General features: G+C 60.1%; 4 protein-coding genes across 4 annotated transcripts; all 4 read left to right on the top strand.

Moving 5' to 3' along the window:
- Positions 1-282: 282 nt before the first annotated feature.
- Positions 283-2,589, top strand: LBRM_32_2800 (conserved hypothetical protein; the record flags this gene model as incomplete). Its single annotated transcript, XM_001567582.2, has 1 exon — positions 283-2,589. One exon carries the CDS (start codon positions 283-285, stop codon positions 2,587-2,589), a length of 2,307 nt encoding a protein of 768 aa, XP_001567632.2.
- Positions 2,590-3,702: 1,113 nt separating this feature from the next.
- Positions 3,703-5,025, top strand: TTA1 (putative GPI transamidase component Tta1; the record flags this gene model as incomplete). The annotated part of the gene is made up of 1 exon (XM_001567581.1): positions 3,703-5,025. One exon carries the CDS (start codon positions 3,703-3,705, stop codon positions 5,023-5,025), a length of 1,323 nt encoding a protein of 440 aa, XP_001567631.1.
- A 1,236-nt stretch (positions 5,026-6,261) lies between these two features.
- LBRM_32_2780 (putative AMP deaminase) lies at positions 6,262-11,079 on the top strand (the record flags this gene model as incomplete). Its single annotated transcript, XM_001567580.1, has 1 exon — positions 6,262-11,079. The coding sequence occupies one exon, from the start codon at positions 6,262-6,264 to the stop codon at positions 11,077-11,079; it is 4,818 nt and encodes a 1,605-aa protein (XP_001567630.1).
- Positions 11,080-12,547: 1,468 nt separating this feature from the next.
- LBRM_32_2770 (conserved hypothetical protein) lies at positions 12,548-14,569 on the top strand (the record flags this gene model as incomplete). The annotated part of the gene is made up of 1 exon (XM_001567579.1): positions 12,548-14,569. One exon carries the CDS (start codon positions 12,548-12,550, stop codon positions 14,567-14,569), a length of 2,022 nt encoding a protein of 673 aa, XP_001567629.1.
- Positions 14,570-17,150: the final 2,581 nt, after the last annotated feature.

Below are 17,150 nucleotides of genomic sequence, written 5' to 3'. Positions count from 1 at the left end.
GCAGCATACAGGAGGTCACCCCGAGAAAAAGACTCGAGTGCCAGTGCACCGCAGACTGTCCCTCTCGCCACCTCATCAGCCAGAACGACAGCGCCATGTGTGCCTGTGCTTCATCTTGCCATTCGCGCGTGTGAAGATGAAGTGACCCCTGTTCAAACCCTGTACACCCGCCTCTTCCGCGAAGCAGTGGGGAACGCGCAGCAAAGGCTCAGCGCACGAGGGCAGCGAAGGGCGGCCCAGCAGCAGCGGGGGAAGGAGAGATGCACGCGCTATCCCCATGCAATGCCGTCCCGTGGTGGATCGACCGTGGGCCAGCGCTCTGCTTCTCCAGACGCGCCTGCTTCTTGCGCTAACGGATCTGCACGAGCGTTGCTGAGAGCAGCACGGACGAATGATGCGCGCTCTCCTCTGCGGATCAGAGCCCATGTGGACGGTACGGCTGTCAGCAGCAAGAGGACCGGGGCGGATCACACAGAGGAGCATGCGGCATGCGAGAGGCTCTACCGCAACGCCGCCGAGCGGGCGGAACGGCGACTGCGGGCCTCGCGAGAGGCACAAGAAGCGGAGTTTCAGGCCAACTGCACTTTCCATCCATCTTTAATCCTAGTGAAAGAGGGTCATCGCGAGCGCAGCACCAGCCAGCGAGCGCGTTCGCGCAGCGCTGGGGCAAAGGGTGTGGCAAGTGCCCGTGGCGCCGAGGCGGGCCTTGGCGACGGCAGCGGGGCTTCACTTCACCGCGCAACGAGCTCATCTGCCGTTCAGCGGACGCCGTTGCACTCGTGGCGGCAATGCTTGGCAGCACAGGCGGTGATGCTCGCTACCCGCGAGCGCCGTCTCGCGGAACTGCAGAGGGGGACCGGGGAGAAAAGTAAGCCGAGCCTCTACCCCAGAAGCCCTCGCACCAAAGCACGTGAGCACCCGCACACGTACCTGGAAGAGAAGGGTTACAAGGGCCCCATCAACGGAGGGTCGAAGCACTTTCTACACTGCGTGAAAGGCAAGGAGATCACTTCGGGGACAGTGGCGGGGCTCTCTTCGGTATTGCCGACAGGTCCTCAGCGTGGCGGCAGTGCATCGTCCGCATCGACGCCGCCACTTGCCGGTACTTTGCTAGCGGACAAGCCATCTCAGCAGGAGAGCGAGTCCAGCGATGCGTCACCGGGGTCCTTTACTACGCCGCAACGACCTACTCCTGTCCGCAGCGGCGTGCAGGACAAGCAGACGACGGACCACATCAGCACTAACGCTGCACCCGAAGCCCTGCCACATGTCTTTGGCCGCCTCTTCCGCGACAGCGCTGAGCGCGCGTCGGCGCGGGCGCTCATTCAGCTGATGAAGGAACACGGGGAGGACACAGAGCTATGCCAGTCAAAACCATCCAGGAACGGCGTGCCTACGTCGGCGCGCGCTCTTTACAATGGGCAACTGCGGCCCTCGGCGCGACAACGGCCACCAGGTGCGCCAGGCAGCAAGGACACTGCGACGGCGATTGCCCTTGCAATCGGCAACGCGGCAGCTTCTGAGAGCACGCCACAGCACCCAGACGTCAATCGGCCCTTCTACGCTGACCATACTGTCTTGGATGCCCTTTACGCAGAGCCGGAGGCACTACAGCAGCGGCGAGAAACTCGCCATTTCCTGACAGAGAACGATGCAGAGGCGTACAGGTACCACCCCTGCCTCGATGCACGGTGCCCTGTGCTTGCGGAGGATCGTGCCCGGCGACATTCAGAGGCTAACAGCGCAGCAGCCGAGACGGTGCGAGGACCGCGTTCCTGGTTCGCATCCGATGCAGAGGGAAAGGAGGGCATCCGTGGAACACGAGTGCACTTCAGCTACCCCACCTTTGCTCAGCGGCAGATGGAACGGGACCGTCGGCGGCAGGAGGAGTTACTGACGGCGCTGCTGAACGAGGGCTGCGGCGACGGCCGTGAGTGTCGTTTCCGCCCTGCTCTGCCGCAGGCAACGGAGGAGATGACCGAAAGGAATCGCAGCTACATTCAGGTTATAGAGAATGCAAAGCTTGCTCAGCTGCTTATCGGTGCTGGTGTGAATCACTCAGGTATTAGCTTGGCGACTGCTACTGCTGGTGCTGCCACCACCGCGCCTCCTATGTCTCTGTTGGACAAGCGGACGCCTCGTGCGCGAGGCATGTGGGTCTCCTCCAGTGCCACAGCAGGGAATGCAGCACTCGGTGACCGGGAGAATTCGGCGCCGTCAGCCATTGACAGCGCCGAAGGATACGAGGCGCTCCCCTCGGTATCACCGCCGTCGCAGCAGTGGCACGGCGACCTCTATGTGAACACTGCACCTGAGTACGCAGTGCGGGCAGCAGGCTCGCCCGCGGAGCAGCATCGCTCTCGCCGCGGAGCATCCAACGATTGCGCCTGTGTCCACTCAACGCGTGACACCAACGGGCGGTCCGGTGCAGGTGGTGTGCCGAGCACACCGGACATGTCTCGGTTTGAAGGTGCGCTCGAGGGGGACATTGGCGCCCTGCACATTGCAGCCACCGCCTCTTCGACGTACCTGCGGCAGTTGGAGTCGGAGTTACAGGATGCGCTGAAGGACCAGCTGTGGTGTGCTTGAACGTTTGTCAATCGTGTGAAGCAGGCGTACCTTTCGCAAAGAGAGCGTGCGCGTGCGGAGATGTGGCGGCCGGTGGCGCTTGGTGACTCGCTTCACCCCTCACTGCACCTGCGAGGGGAGTGTGCGCGGAGGGGATGGGGCTGGGGAGGGTAGAGAAGGTGGAGGCGCACAGAAAATAGCAAAAAGAAAAGAGCAGCAAAAGGGAGGCACAGTGTCTCTGCTGTGCACGTTCTCCTTCTCGCGCTGCGTGTATGTGTGTGTGTGTGTCCCCTGCTCCTGCTATCCCCCCCCCCCCCCAACTGCCTCCCTGCTGTCCATGTCCTGTCCTCTCACGTGTCCTTTGTCTGTCTACCTCCCTCTCCTCTTGTGCTCTGCGATGCTGCTGGACCCTTTACAAAGACGCCCATGTCTTTCCGCTCTCGTTTCCCTTCTCATAGAAGGGGGAAAGCCAGCCAAGATGCAGCCTGAAGAATGATGGCAGTATTGGAAACCGTCCTGCTTTATCCACCCTCCCCCCATTTTCCTGCGCAGCTGATGCAAAGTATATGTCTGTATGTTCGTGCGTGTGTGTGCATGCACGACTGAGGGAACCAGCGAGAAAGCACTTTCACTGTGACGTGCCCCCGTCTCCTTCTCTCTGTTTCTTCGAGACATCGCTATCACATTGTAGAGGAAGAATCGCAGCGAAAGAGAAGTCACGCATGCGACTTCGTACCGGCCAGCGGCTTATCCTCATCCCACGTGCCACAGACACCCGGCTATGAGCGTGCGTCTGTCTTGCTCTGCCATCTTCCCTTCTCTTCCCTGTCCTCTGCTCTCGCTTCTTGCCGTTGCATCTCTCTCCTCTCCTCGTTCCTGCCTCGCCCTTGTGCACGGTGTGTGTCCAATGCACTCCGCAGACGACATCCGCAAACACCTGCTGCGTAGCACAGGGCAGCAGAGGAGAAGAGACCAAAAGAGGCGAAAAGAGCACAACACACAGTGGGCGGTGCGTGGACGTTTTTTTTATCTTCCTCAGTACGCCCTCTGGTGAGCCCTTTACATGGACACCCTCCTGCAACAGAGTGTCTGCGCCACCTCTTTCACGCCAGCAACGCTTCCCCAACACGCGCCATGACGAACAGTCCCGGTAGGACAAAGTCGACGGCCGCGGCAGCATCGTCGGAGACGTGGCGGCGCAACTCTACAAACAGCTTCGCTGCGCTCAACGCATTCATATTTCTTGTCGTCATGAGTGTGCATTGGACAACGATGAGCCGTGAGCATGTAGAGCTGCCGATGGATCGCGTTGTGGCAGAGCTGCAGGCGAGCTGCTCCGATCCGGCAGACACCCCTTCCTTGACCCCTTCCATGCTCCCTCCCGCGTTTTACGGGCTGGCGGTTTGGGTGGACTCTCCGGCGTTGCTGCCAGGCGTGCACGCAGCGCTTGCACTGATGAAGGAGCGGTTGGCAGGCAGTCTGGGCAGCGCCGCTGCAGCTGTCCCACTCCCGACGCACACACTCTACTCCTCTGTGCGTCTGCAGTCGCGGATGCGGGACGACGTGGTCACCGCACTCGTTCAGGAAGCGCAGAGTGGACGCTTACCCGGCGCGGAGCGGGTGGCGCGCGAGCTAGAGCACTTGGCAAGCCAACAGCAACTCGGCTTGCCGATGCTGAAGCATGCTTTTTTGCCTGAGGTTGGCCAGGAGGTGGAACTGTTTGGCCTGTCGCTCTTTAGCGTGCCGGTGCCTGTGCTGCCAGGGGATGCAGCTAGTAAGGTGCAGTGCTTCATCAGTGGCGTGAGGCAAGCGTACTGCGTGCTTCCCGTGGAGGTACCGGATGCCTCCGACGTGGACCGCGGAGGTGCTGGTGCTGCAGCGTTCAGCAAGACGCATGTTTTGGCAGCCTCTCTCACACCTTCCTCGTACCGGCTGCGGGCCGCTTCACTGGAGGCCGAGGTCCGAGCAGCGCTCCTCTCTGTCACAACACAGCAGATCGACTTGGCCTCTTTCAACCCAGCCGACGTGGCGGCGTGGAAGCGGGCTCGGGAGCATCAGGGGTGTCTGTACACGATCGCCTCCGTGACGAGCACGTTGCGGTCCATTGCGGCAAACCCAAACATGGCTGTTCCACGAAGCACGGAGCGCATGTTCGCAGACTTGGAGCGCCTCGTGCAGTCCCGCTCCTTCCTGCGAGCTGCGCGGGCCGCCGACGACCTGCAGTTCCACCCATCGCTCACTCCACAGCTGTACATTCCGTGGGACCATGCTGTTGTCTTTCAGTTGATCGTGCTACTACCGATAGTGTCTTGCGCGTTGCTGACCGCGCGCTTCGTCGTGGAGGAGCGCCGGCAAAATCGTGCTCGCGCAAAGGCTGCTGCTGAAGCCAAAGAGGCGAAGAAAATCCAGGGAGAAGTCCGGGACTCATTCACAGCGTTGCAGAAAAAAATGTGTTGAATGAAAGAGGCGAGAGGCGCTAGGGAGAGTAATGCGCGTGCATTTCTCGTGTCGCCCCGTGGCTGCTGCTGCGCGATCGCGCGAGTTCAGTGTGTTGCCACTCTTCATCTTTCCATCAGCTACTTCCGCACTGTGGAACAGGCCTCCCTTTCTCATTCAGGCTCGCAGGTGACATGCAGTCGATTCGCACCGTCGTCAGGAAGTACGCGATCCGTGCGCAGACGTGTGCATCTGTACGTCAAAGGAGACCAGTGAGATGACGTTAATGATGATGATGATTATGATTTTTTTTGTGTTTTTTTTTTTTTTTTTGGCGGCGCGACGCTGTCTAGTCAAATCACATGTGAAGAGGGACAGATGTATCTGAGAGAGAGAGTCGATTCTCCCACGCGCACAGCCTCTTCCTCCCTGTCCTCTCCCCCCCCCCCCACACACACACATTCAGACATGTGCGTGCGTCTTTGTTGATGTTTCGGTGCGTGGTGTGGGCGGCTGCGTCTCTGATGCAGGGCCCACCATATCCGTCGTGTATTTCTTCGTATGCAGGCAAGGTGCCTTCGCCTTTGTGTCTCTCCCACCACCACTCGCGCGTGCGGCCCGTTAAGCAATCTTTGGTGTCGCTGGAACAGTATTTGTGTGGCTGTTTTGTTTCTTTTTTTTTTTTTTTGATTGGCCTGCACTGGTGTGACCCTCCCCACTCCTCTTTGCTGCATCGTCAGTTGGCCCTTCTCATTCACGGTGACAATACCTACGCTCATCCCAGCGAAGGCGTGTAGCCACCGGAGGTATCAAGCACATCCTCCTGCCAGCCACGCACCTCATTGAAGCAGGTCGAGGGTGCGCCCCTTGCCGCACGCTGAGACCCTCGCAACGGAGGCGCTATGTGTGTGTGTGTGTGAGAGAGAAGCGGAGTTGCGCACCCGCGCCTCCCCCTCGCTCTCTCTCTCTGAGGTGCGCCTACCTCACTTCTCTTGCTGCAGGTGTGATTGCGGTTTGTGCCTGTCTGACAGTGGTGCGTCTACAGCACAGCGCCAAGCCGTTTGCTGGTCTTGCGTGGTTTTCTCTACCATTTCAGCTTTTTCGCTCTCCTGCTCTGTGCCTCTTCTCCGACCTTCACCGCTTCGACAAAAAGCAAGACAATAATTGTCACCCGGGTACACCCACCACGCTTCTCCTCGCCTACCCAGGACACACACACACACACACCCACACCCACACTTCTACCCAGTGGCGGCCATGGAGAGCAAGACTCACATGCAGCCCAAGGTGCGGGGTGGCGCAACGTCCGTCATTGCCCGCCTCCTCTGCCACAAGCTCTCACAGCAGTGCCACCCCAGCATTTCCTCATCCTTCGTGTCGTTTGGAGGCGCTGGCGAGTTGCCGGGGCCTAATAACGGCGACACGGTCCAAGGGCGCATTCATGGCAGGGACGCGATGGAGGTTTCCGAGACCGCTGTGGCACCCACATATCACCGCATCATGATCGATGGCGATGAGGGTGACAAAGACTACCTAAATTGCGTCGGTGTCATAGCGCACATCATCCAGACTCGTCAGGCCTACAAGGACACGGACCAAGGGCAGTTAGAGATACCTCTGACAACAGAGGAGCTGGAGAGGCGTTACTGTAGCACCGCCGCGGCTGCTACTTCTTCGGTGTCGGCGGCGTCGCGGACCGCATCCTTGTCGTTCCTTCCGTCCTTGTCAGTCGCTGAGACGCCCGAACACCAGCCGCCACAGTCTGATGACTCCACGGCGATGGCCTCACTCATGGGGCTCGAGTTTCGACACGGCGTCTTTGTCTTTGAAGGCATGCGCACTCGCGTCGTGCCATGGGAGCAGTACGTGCACGATATCCGCGCCGTCTACGGTGCCATCGAGAACGGCCCGTGTCTCTCCACCGCCCGCATGCGCCTCACCTCCATCGCCGAGAAGTTTCGCCTGTACCTCCTCCTCAACCGCGAAAATGAAGGCAGCTGTGATGCACTGTACCGCGACGGTGGCGTCTACGCTCCGTGTACGCGCGTTGACAATGGCGTAAACATGCACACTTCTGTTGTGGCGCCGGTGCTGCTGGAGCACGTGGTGACAACCGCGCTAGAGCAGCCACGCGTGCCCCTCTACGTCGACCCCCACACCCAGCAGGTCGTGACGCTGGGTGCGTACCTTGAGGCTGGCGGCATTCGAGACCCTCGCGCGCTCACGGTGGAGGGGCTCGGCCTGCAACCCACGCTGTACCGCAATAAGTACCTGCCATACGATCTATTCGATGCGAAGCTGAACCCTGCTGGGGCCTTTGGTGCGACGCTGCTGCAGGCACTCTTGTCAACCGACGGACCGAATCACGGCAACCTGTGCGGTGTACTTCTCCGCGCCGAGCTGGAGCAGCGCGAGTACCAGAAGCAGCAGTTGACAGCGACGGAAATGGCACTGGAGGTCTGCGGACACCATCCAGAGGAGCTCACGCGACTCGCTGCGTGGGTGCGTCGGCAGGGCTTCAACAAGTTTTCGCGCAATCGATGGGTGCTCGTGATTCAGCGGGAGCGCAACTCTGCGAAGGAGTTGGGGCCGAACCAGCTCCCCTCTCGCTGCACCACCGTTGGTGACCAGCTGCGACACATCTTTTACCCCCTCTTCATGGCAACGCTATGCCCGTACGCTCCGCAGTGGTCGGACGTGGCGCAGTTGTTGTGCTGCATCGGCGCCATCGGCATTCGCACTCACGCTGTCGTGCGCTCTGAAAATTTCAGCGCCACTCCTGTGGACCCCGACACGCTCCCGTGCAACAGTGCACCCCTCGAAAGTGGGCAAGTCGTCGACCATGGAGGCGCGGTCGCGCACGGTGGCGGGTGTAGTGACTACTACTTCTTCTACTACGTCTGGGCTAATATGGCGGCACTGAATGCACTGCGCAAGCGCCTCGGCCTCAACACACTGCTCTTCACCCCATCCGTAAAAGAGCAGGCCCCGGCGTACGATCAGCTCGTCAGCTCCTTCCTGCTCGGTGACGTCGTGCACGACGTGAGCTCTCTCGCGAAGAGCTGGATTATGCAGTTCCTCTACATGTACTGTCGCATCGGGATCGTCCTCTCCCCCTTACGTGACAACGCGCTCAGCACCGCGTACTTTAACAGTCCGTTCCTGAAGTTCTTCCGCCAAGGGATGCGGGTATCGGTCAGCACATCCGACCCGCTGTACTTCCACCACCACGAATCGCAGCCGCTTATTGAGGAGTATGCCACCTTGAGCAAGTTGTGCTCGTTGACGCCGATGGATACAATGGAGCTGGGGCGAAACAGCGTGCTGAACAGCAGCTTCCCGTCAGAGATGAAGCAGGTTTGGCTTGGCGAGGGCTTTTCTTCACTGGGGGCGGAGAGCAACGACCTGCGTCGCTGCGGTGTGTGCGACTATCGCCTGCAGTTCCGCCACGAGGCCCTCGCGCATGAAGAGGCGCTGCTGAACCAGCTCCTGGCGAAGGCAGGCATTATGGCTCCAGGCGGCATTGGCTCTGGCGTTGCCGCTGGGGACAGTGCCTGTGGGGCGCTTTCACTGCACCTCATCCCCTACGCACAGTCGGTGCTGGTGTCTGACCTTGTCCAGCAGTCTCGCCACTCGCGCCGCATGAACTACACGGACCAGCGAATTGTGTACCCTCGCATCGACATCTACTACGGAGGCCATCGCTCAGGCCACGCGACGGACGCGGTGGCGGCCCTGCGGCAGGTCGTCGGGCTCCGTCGCAAGTACGTCGGAAACGCGAGCCATACGGCGGCAACTGACACTAACGTGCGCGTCGAGGACGTCTTCAGCACCACCCGCCAGTTCGACGAGGCGCAGTGGGAGTACAACACGTACTACGGAGTGTGCATCTTGTCTCAGCAGGGCAGGACGCCGTCGTGGCCGACGTTCCTGCCGACCATCACGGAGTTCATTCGCGACATGTCCGTGATTCGGCAGGCGGCCAGCTCAGTGGCTCTGCAGCGGCTCGCGACGCACCGGCTCAACCTGCTCGAGCAGAAGTTTCTGCTTCATCTCTCGATGAATGTCTCGAACGAAGCTGGCAAGAAGGAGGAGAAGGAGTGGAACAACCGCGACTTCTTCACTGCCTACAAAGTGGACACGAACGTGCACACCGACGCCGGCTCCAACGCCCGCACGCTGCTCGAGTTCTTTGTGGACAAGGCCCTGAATCACGGCGGGGACGTTGTGTTTGAGCGCGATCATCACCCCGTCATGCTCAAGGAGCTGCTGAGCGAATACGAGATTGACGTGCACCACATAACAGTCGACGAGCTTCACCATCACCTGCACACGCACACCGACCTGCGCGAGATTTTCTTGTCGCCGTTTAACTTCATGCAGGGCCGCTACTTTGCCGAGCTGACTAAGCGCACTCTGGACATCTACGAGGAGGATGCCTTCAGCTTCGCCGAAAACCGACTCTCAATCACCGGCGCCTCCGCACAGGAGTGGTACGATCTGGCGCACTGGTTTGACTGCTACGGCATGGCCAGCTCACGTAGCCGTTGGATGGTGTGTCTGCCGTGGCAGTACCGCCGCTTGCGTCGAAACGGGGTGCTGAAGAACTTCGGCGAGTTTCTTGACCACGTTTTCCATCCACTGTGGGAGATTAGCCTGCACCCGGCCAAGGACACAAAGTTCCACTACCTACTGGCACACCTGTCCGGCTTTGACTGCGTCTCGGATGAGTCGAAGATCGACCTGCCGTTGACGGACGTTTCCCCGCACGACTGGAACAGCGACTTGAACCCGCCGTACAGCTATTACATGTACTATATGTGGGCAAATATCACCTCTCTCAATGAGTTCCGTGCGTCTCGCGGGTTAAGCACCTTCACACTGCGTCCCCAGTGCGGCGAACGCGGCAGCATGGACCACCTCGTGAGCGGCTTCTGCTTAGCTAACAGCATCAACCACGGCGTTACGCTGGCGCGGCACCCCGTGCTAGAGTACATGTGGTACATTGCGCAGGTCGGTGTGGCGATGTCCCCACTCAGCAACACAGCTGGCGCCTCTGCCTACCTCGAGAACCCGTTCCCGGTCTTCTTCCATCGCGGCTTGAACGTTAGCCTGGCGACAAATCAGCCGCTGTACTTTCACTTCACGCGTGAGCCGCTCGTGGAGGAGTACTCGATCGCCGCGAAGCTGTGGAAGTTCGAGCTGAACGACATGTCCGAAATCGCGCGCAACAGCGTCTTGCAGAGCGGTTTCTCGGCTGCGTGGAAGCAGAACGCGCTGGGTCCGCGGTATCAGCTCCGCTCTACTCTTGGCAACGACGTTCGTCGCAGCCGCGTGTCGGACATTCGCGTTGCGTACCGGTATGAAGTCTACCACACAGAGCTGAACTTCCTGGACGAGCAGCTCACCGCCGGCTCTCCCGGCTTCGTAGGGAACGCGTCACTGTCTGAGAGTGCGCCGACATCTGCTGGGGTAGACGCGAGCCGGGGACAGAAACCCAGACGCTTTGACGGTGCTTCTACAGTATCCCCAACCCCCGGAGGTGGGCCTGCGGCTGGTGCCGAATCATCTCAGCGGATGCCTCGGGCTATGAAGCTGCTGGAAGACGAGCTGGTCATTTGCGGGGATGCTGTGGTGGCGGACATTTTTCAGTGTCTAGTATCGACTGCACTGCTACCGACCTCCGCCCCCAACGTGGACAACTCCTTGGCGTGGCCGCGAACAGCTAACTCCAGAGGCGTGCATCAGTTCCTGCCCAGTTCTCCGGCACCCCTGCCGGCGCAGCTGGAGTCACGGGCGGCGCAGCTACGTGGAGAGATTCAGCGACTGGACGCGGAGCTAACCCGCATGCGAGTCGTCTCGCTGCAGGTGGCCGGTCAGAACAACTCGATTGCCCTGCAGGTGAACGCACTGCGTGAGCGGCTTCAGACCGAAGGGCTGGCCATCGTGGGCAGTCTTTATGGCGGCACGAACGAAGAGGAAACCGAGGCGTCGTCAAATGACGGGTTTGCAGTGACAGGGGTCGCCGCGGCGGAAGAGGAGACGGTGGGCGGTGATGTGCGCAAGTCGCTCTGAGTCGTATATGGTGCTCCGTGGCCCCCGCCCTCTCCTCTCCTCTTCTCTCACGCCCTGCGCTGTAGACATGGAGCGCGATGCAGCGGGCTTATACTGCGCTGCGTTGAAGTGAGGGCTTGGAGGCCACCGCGTTCGTTTGCTTCGTTTGCTTTCTTTTTTTTTTTGGGAGGGGGGTGTCATTAATGTACAGAGGGGCCACCCAACTCGTGCGCTACCCACGTCTTGTCATTTCTTTTTTTTTTTGTTTCAGTTGCACATTGCCAATCACCGTCGTCTGTGAGACGACGATATCCACAACAGTGTGTGTGTGTGTGCAGCTCTCTCTGGGTCTCCCTTTTGGTCCTTCCTCTCGTTGTCACAGCACCCCGCATCGATGGAAACACCGACGCAGAGCCGGACTGGAGGAGAGCGCTCTTTCAAGGGAAAACACCGCCACGCCATCGAGGAAGTGGTGAAAATGAAGACAAAATGGGGCTGTGCTTGCGCGGAAGCTGGCGTTAAGGTGGGTGAGTGGCGCCGGCCTTTTCTCACCGTGCTCTATGCACACACCGAAGAGGAGTAACGCCAACTCCGATGGGAACGAGGGATGCACCCAGCAGCACAAGAGTACACAATGACGTGGTTGTTCTCGAGCGTCGCCGCACCATTTGCGATGGCATTGTTGACGATATGCGTGTCCTTTGGTCCTCTGCACGCTCTCCCTGGCATGTATGGAGCATTATCGCCTACTGCCACCACACCATCTCTCTGATGCTCTTCGTGCTCTTCCTCTCTCTTTCTTCTTGCATCACAGTCGTGGTGAGTACAGTCCTCCTCCTGTCTCTCCCCTGCAGGCACGCGCACCCGCAGGCACCTCAAGCGAGCACAAAAAGCACAGAGGCACATACACCGAGACCAACGGGGGTACAGTCCTTTGAGCTTCTCAGCCCCCCGACAACACATCTCTTTCCCTTTTTTTTCGTTGTTTTGCTCGTTGAGCTGCGGGTGCACCCACGCAGTGCGGACGGCCACATCGAATCACCACCCCCCTTTTCACTCCAACTGCGGCACAAAAGGGGCGCGCGCTCGGAAAAGAAGGGCGGTGGCGAAGGCGCGCGTCTCACCTTTTCGCTTCGCGTTCGTCGCCCCTTTACTGGGGCTGTTGTTGTCTTCGTGGACCCCTCTCGTTATCCAGGGACTTTTGGTTCATACACGCACCGCGAGACGTATCAGCTCCGACGAGCGCTCTCTGCGCCACATTCTTCTCAGCGAGCTTTTTGTTGGCGCTGCGTGGTGTCTCTGTGTGTGGGTTAGTCTTCTCCGTCTTCTTCTTTTAAAGAACGACCATCCCGAGTCAGGACGTGGGCTCCCTCTTGCCCTCCACCCCCTCAAGCACGAGCTGCGGCCAGCGACGGCCGTACAAATAAATTTCCTTTGCTCTTTTCCTCTTGTGCCCCCTCCCTCGAACACACCCCACTGGTAAGCCGCCATGCCGCCACCGCTGCGCTTCAAGGCGGAGTCCGTTCGGCGCGAGGAGGCGCGCAACGTGGTAGAGCCGAAGCGGTCCATGTCCGTCCGCGACACCCTCTACGGTCAGCTCGAGTTTCCACCGGTGATCCGCATCCTGACGGACTCGCCGGTGGTTCAGCGGCTGCGCGATCTGAGGCAGCTTGGAAACTCCTTCTACGTCTATCCAGGTGCCACGCACTCGCGCTTTGAGCACTCTCTAGGTGTCTGCTATCTTGGCATGGAGCTGTACCGCAGTATCGTGGATGGCCACCGAGAGGAGCACAGAGACTTTGGCGTTCCTGAGATCGCGAACCAGACGCGTGAGGCGGCGCAGAAGGACATGCAGTGCATCGGAATTGCCGGCCTGTGCCACGATCTCGGACATGGGCCGCTGTCGCACCTGTTCGAGTCCTTTGTGCGCTCATGTGCGCGGCCCGAGGAAGTGCAGCTGCGCAAGTGGTCGCATGAGCAGGCGAGCATCATGCTGCTGCGCAAGATGTGGTCGGAGAATGAGACGGAACTGGGTGAGCTCGGATTTACGGAAGTCGATCTGCGCTACGTGGAGTTGCTGATCAACGGCCTCGCACCTGGCAAGGCGTGGCCCGACAACGTCGGACGGCAGAAGTGGGCGCGCTTCACGACGGAGATTATCGCCAACAAGCGCAGCGGGTTGGACGTGGACAAGATCGACTACATCCAACGGGACTCCGTCGCGTGTCTTGGTACGCCGACCTTCGTCTCCATGAGGCGGCTTTTTCAAGGTGCACGGGTCGTAGTGGGCGACGACGACGAGACATCCATCGGGTACCCCGACAAGCTGGATGGTGTCATCGAGGAGATCTTCCTGGCCCGCTCCCACCTACACCGTATCGTCTACCAACACCGTGTCACGAAGGTCATTGACCTCATGACGCTGGACGCCCTGCGCGCTGCCGGGGACGTGTTCGAGGTCAGCAATGGCAAGGACTGCGTCATGCCACTGCGGTCGTGCGTGCTGCATCCAGATTTCTACGTACATGCGAGCGACTGGATTGTGCTGGCGATTTTGCACGGCAGTAACCGAAAGATACCTGAGACGTTGGGCAGCAGCGCGTCGGCAGAGTATCGTCGCGAGAGGCTCGGCGCGGCACGTCGCATTCTGCAGCGCATCCAAAGTCGGCACCTGTACACGACGATTGGCTCGTACCGCCACAGCGAGCAGACCTTGATCAATGCAGGCCGCCTAAACTCTGTGGAAGGGTCCAGCCAGGAGGTGAAGCGGGAGGTCATGATTCAGGAGCTGCTGTCCGATATCGAAGCAACGAACCTGGACCTGTCGATGAAGCTGCACGAGTGGTCACGGCAGCACAACGGCATGGCAGCGATTGAGATCCTGCAAGCTGAGATTACCCAAACAGCCGGAGACATGGACAAGAGGCAGGATCCAGTGAGTGCCACCTATTTCTTCAACCCGCGCCAGTCCACGCACTGTCGCGTCGAGCCGCACTTCTCGTGCAACGTGACGACGACGTTGTTCGTCAAGATGGGTCCGGTGTCCTCCCTGGTCGTGGTGTGTCGCATGACATTGACTCCGCAGGAGAAGGAGTCACTGCGCATTAGTTTCACCTCCGTCGCAGATCGGCTTGGCAAGACGGACGCAAGCTCCTTTTCGTGCACCCCCATGAGCCAACGGGGCCGCGCCGCTGAGTCATCGCAACCGGCGGCCTCTGGAGCACAGGACGAGTCCGTCGCGACTCCAAATCACTCGATGAGGGAGACTGGGGGGCTGACGTTCTCCATGGGCAGTGATTATCCGGCGGCAAAGCGGCTCAAACTGGACCTTGACGCCCGGCTCTACGAGCGGGCAGGCTTTGACGTTGATCAGAGCAGTGAGGACGTTCTCCCCAGCGGCGCGACAATGCGGTCCCTAGAGTTGGCGACGTCAGCGCGGGGCGGGCAGATGGGGACGAAGAGTCAGGATGACGGCAATGGTGAGGAGACGGACATCCTCAGCTTTTCCTAGGCCGCAAGAGGGGCGGTATGCTGTCGGAGGGAGACCGTGAGCGACGAAGCTTGTCGCAGGGAGTTGGCCAGGCGAGGGATTAGTGCCAGTGGGAGAGGGAGAACTGAAAAACCAAACGTATGCAGGGTATGCAGGCCTCTCTCGGTGAGTACACGTGGCTCATCGAAGGGGCGGTGATGACCAGGTTCTCCTTTGGTCTCTTGACTCTCTCCCGCGTTCTTCACACTGCCGCTGCCCCCCCCCCCCCTTCCCCTCCCTGCCAGCCCTCCTCCTCCCCCCAACCCACTTCTTGGGTACTGCAGCCTTGTGGTGAGCGTTGTTGAGTGTGATGCCCATCTGTTGTGGTTGTTCCGCGCTTTTTTGTGCGGCATGTGCAAGCGCAGCTCCGTCTCTCCCTCCCTCCCTCACTCCGCCTTCCCCGTTGCAGCACTGCGGCTGGTGGGCGCCCTTTTTCTCCTTTTCACACCCGTCTGCACATCGACGCACTCACTTTTTGCCTCGCTGCGCCTCTTTTTCTCCTTCCTTCCGGTCTCGCGTTTCTCGCTTTTGACAGACGTGTTGATGCCCCCCTCCCCCCTCTCCCATTATCGAGTGTAGGCGCCGCTGCCTGCCATCACCTTCACCCTTTTCACGGCCACCCTCACATCATGCACCCCTCAGACGTACGCTGCGCAAAGCGATGCGGATAAGATATTCTGGAGGTTCACGCGCAAGAAGCAAAAGGGGTCCCTCTCTTGCGACAGACGCTTAAAACGTGTGCTTATGTGTCGTGGCGACGGCGGCAGCGGCAGTGGGATTCTCGGGATCACACACACACACATACGCACGCCCGCCTTTTCCAATTCATCAGGCCTCACCAAGGCGCGAGGCTCTCCCTTTCTCTCGCCGTATCCCGTAAGCGAATCGATGTGGCGTGGACATCCCCCTTTCCCTCCCTATCCGCCTCCGCGTTCTTCCCCCCCCCCCCCCCCCTTTATGCTGATGTGTTGGCAGCACCTACACACTGAGGGAACACTTGCCACCCGTTGCTACTCCTCCATTTTCCTAACGCTATTGCCTCTTTCCTCTCTGAAGTGCTCGCTCGCCGTACTCTCCACTGCGTGCCTACCCACGCACCGAGAGAGGCAGTGCAAAGAGCAACATCATCAACGAGCAACGGAGGGACTCAGTTGCCCTTTCGTCATCTTGTGCATCTCTCTTCCTATTGGGGGAACGTCATATCTTACTCTCTGCCTTCAATGTCCGTGTCCGACTTAGTACCAAAGCTGCCAAGCGGGCAGCAGATGGTCGAAAATGGCCTACCGACCGCCGTTCAGGAGCAGCTGCGTGCTATTGCTTTGCAGGTGTTGCAGCGTCTCTTCGTGCCTATCTTGCGTCGGCGCCACCTTCGTAAGGCTCGGCTTGCGCTCACTCACGAGCTCCTCTCGAGCCACGTGTCGCTGCAGGAGGTGGAGGCGGCGGCGTTCAGCGCACTGCAGTACACGTCTTACCTGGGGGCGGTGACACGCGACTTCTACACCCGCGCTGATGGCAGTCGCTTTTCCACGCTCGGTGGCACGGCTGAGGCGGAGACAGCAGCCGTGGTAGTCCCGTCGCTTGACGCGGCAACGGGGGCCGCGATACGCGACACTGTGCGCGACATTCTCAACTCCAGCTACGTTCAGCTCTCGGTGCACCTGCAAGATGAGATCCTGGAGTGGGAGTGGGAGCCAGCCAGTGAGGTACTTGTGCTGGTCGGCGGCTCCCTTGAGCGTCGTGGGACCGCTGTGGCATTGAAGGCGACCGCCTCAGCGGGCGGCCTACCCAACATTAGCCCTGGCGTATCGGTGTTATGCAGCCGGCGCGCCTCCGCAATGGCAGGCTATGGCTTCTCGCGGAGGGATAGCGCCACCACTGGTGGTGCCAGTCAACTTGGGACGGCGCGACGGGCGTCTGCCACAATGCACCTCAGCACAAGTAGCCATGGTGGTAGCGTCGGCGGCAGTTTCGCAGTTCGGCCGACGTCAGCCTTTCTTCGTCGTTCTTTGACCGACTTTGGACAAGACCACGCAGCCTGCGCGTCGGCTATGGGCGGTACCGCAGGTGCACCGACAACGCCGAACAGCGCCGTACTGCGGGCTCCTCCCTCTGCACCGGCCCCGGCCGACGCGGGCGTGGAGTTTTTGACAGCACCGCAGGTGCTAGGTGAGCTGGCGTGCATTGGCAACTTTCCTTACTGCGCGGCCCTCTGTGTGTCCTCGCCGACGGCGGTCATTCTCCGGATGCCCAAGGTGATATACTGCTACATGGTGAGCGAGTGCGCGTCATCAGCCGGGCAGCAACGCCTGCTTGTCGAGGCCATGCAGATGCGCGAAAGGCTGCTGCCATACTTTGCGCCACTAACCCGGGCCCGGCTGCAGATATGCCCGCTCCTGACGCGGCTGCGCACGGAGTACCTGGAGCACATTCGCGACCTGATGATCCCACGAGTCTACGCCGCCGGCATGGAGTGTGGCGAGAAGGAGCAACCGACGCACATCTTCTTCATCCGGCGCGGCGTGGTGTATGCACACGCGAGGCATCCGTGCAGGACAACGACAGC

This window comes from Leishmania braziliensis, chromosome 32, assembly GCF_000002845.2.
Source record: "Leishmania braziliensis MHOM/BR/75/M2904 complete genome, chromosome 32".
Classification (NCBI taxonomy): domain Eukaryota; phylum Euglenozoa; class Kinetoplastea; order Trypanosomatida; family Trypanosomatidae; genus Leishmania; species Leishmania braziliensis.
This window is presented reverse-complemented; position numbering and strand designations above follow the sequence as displayed.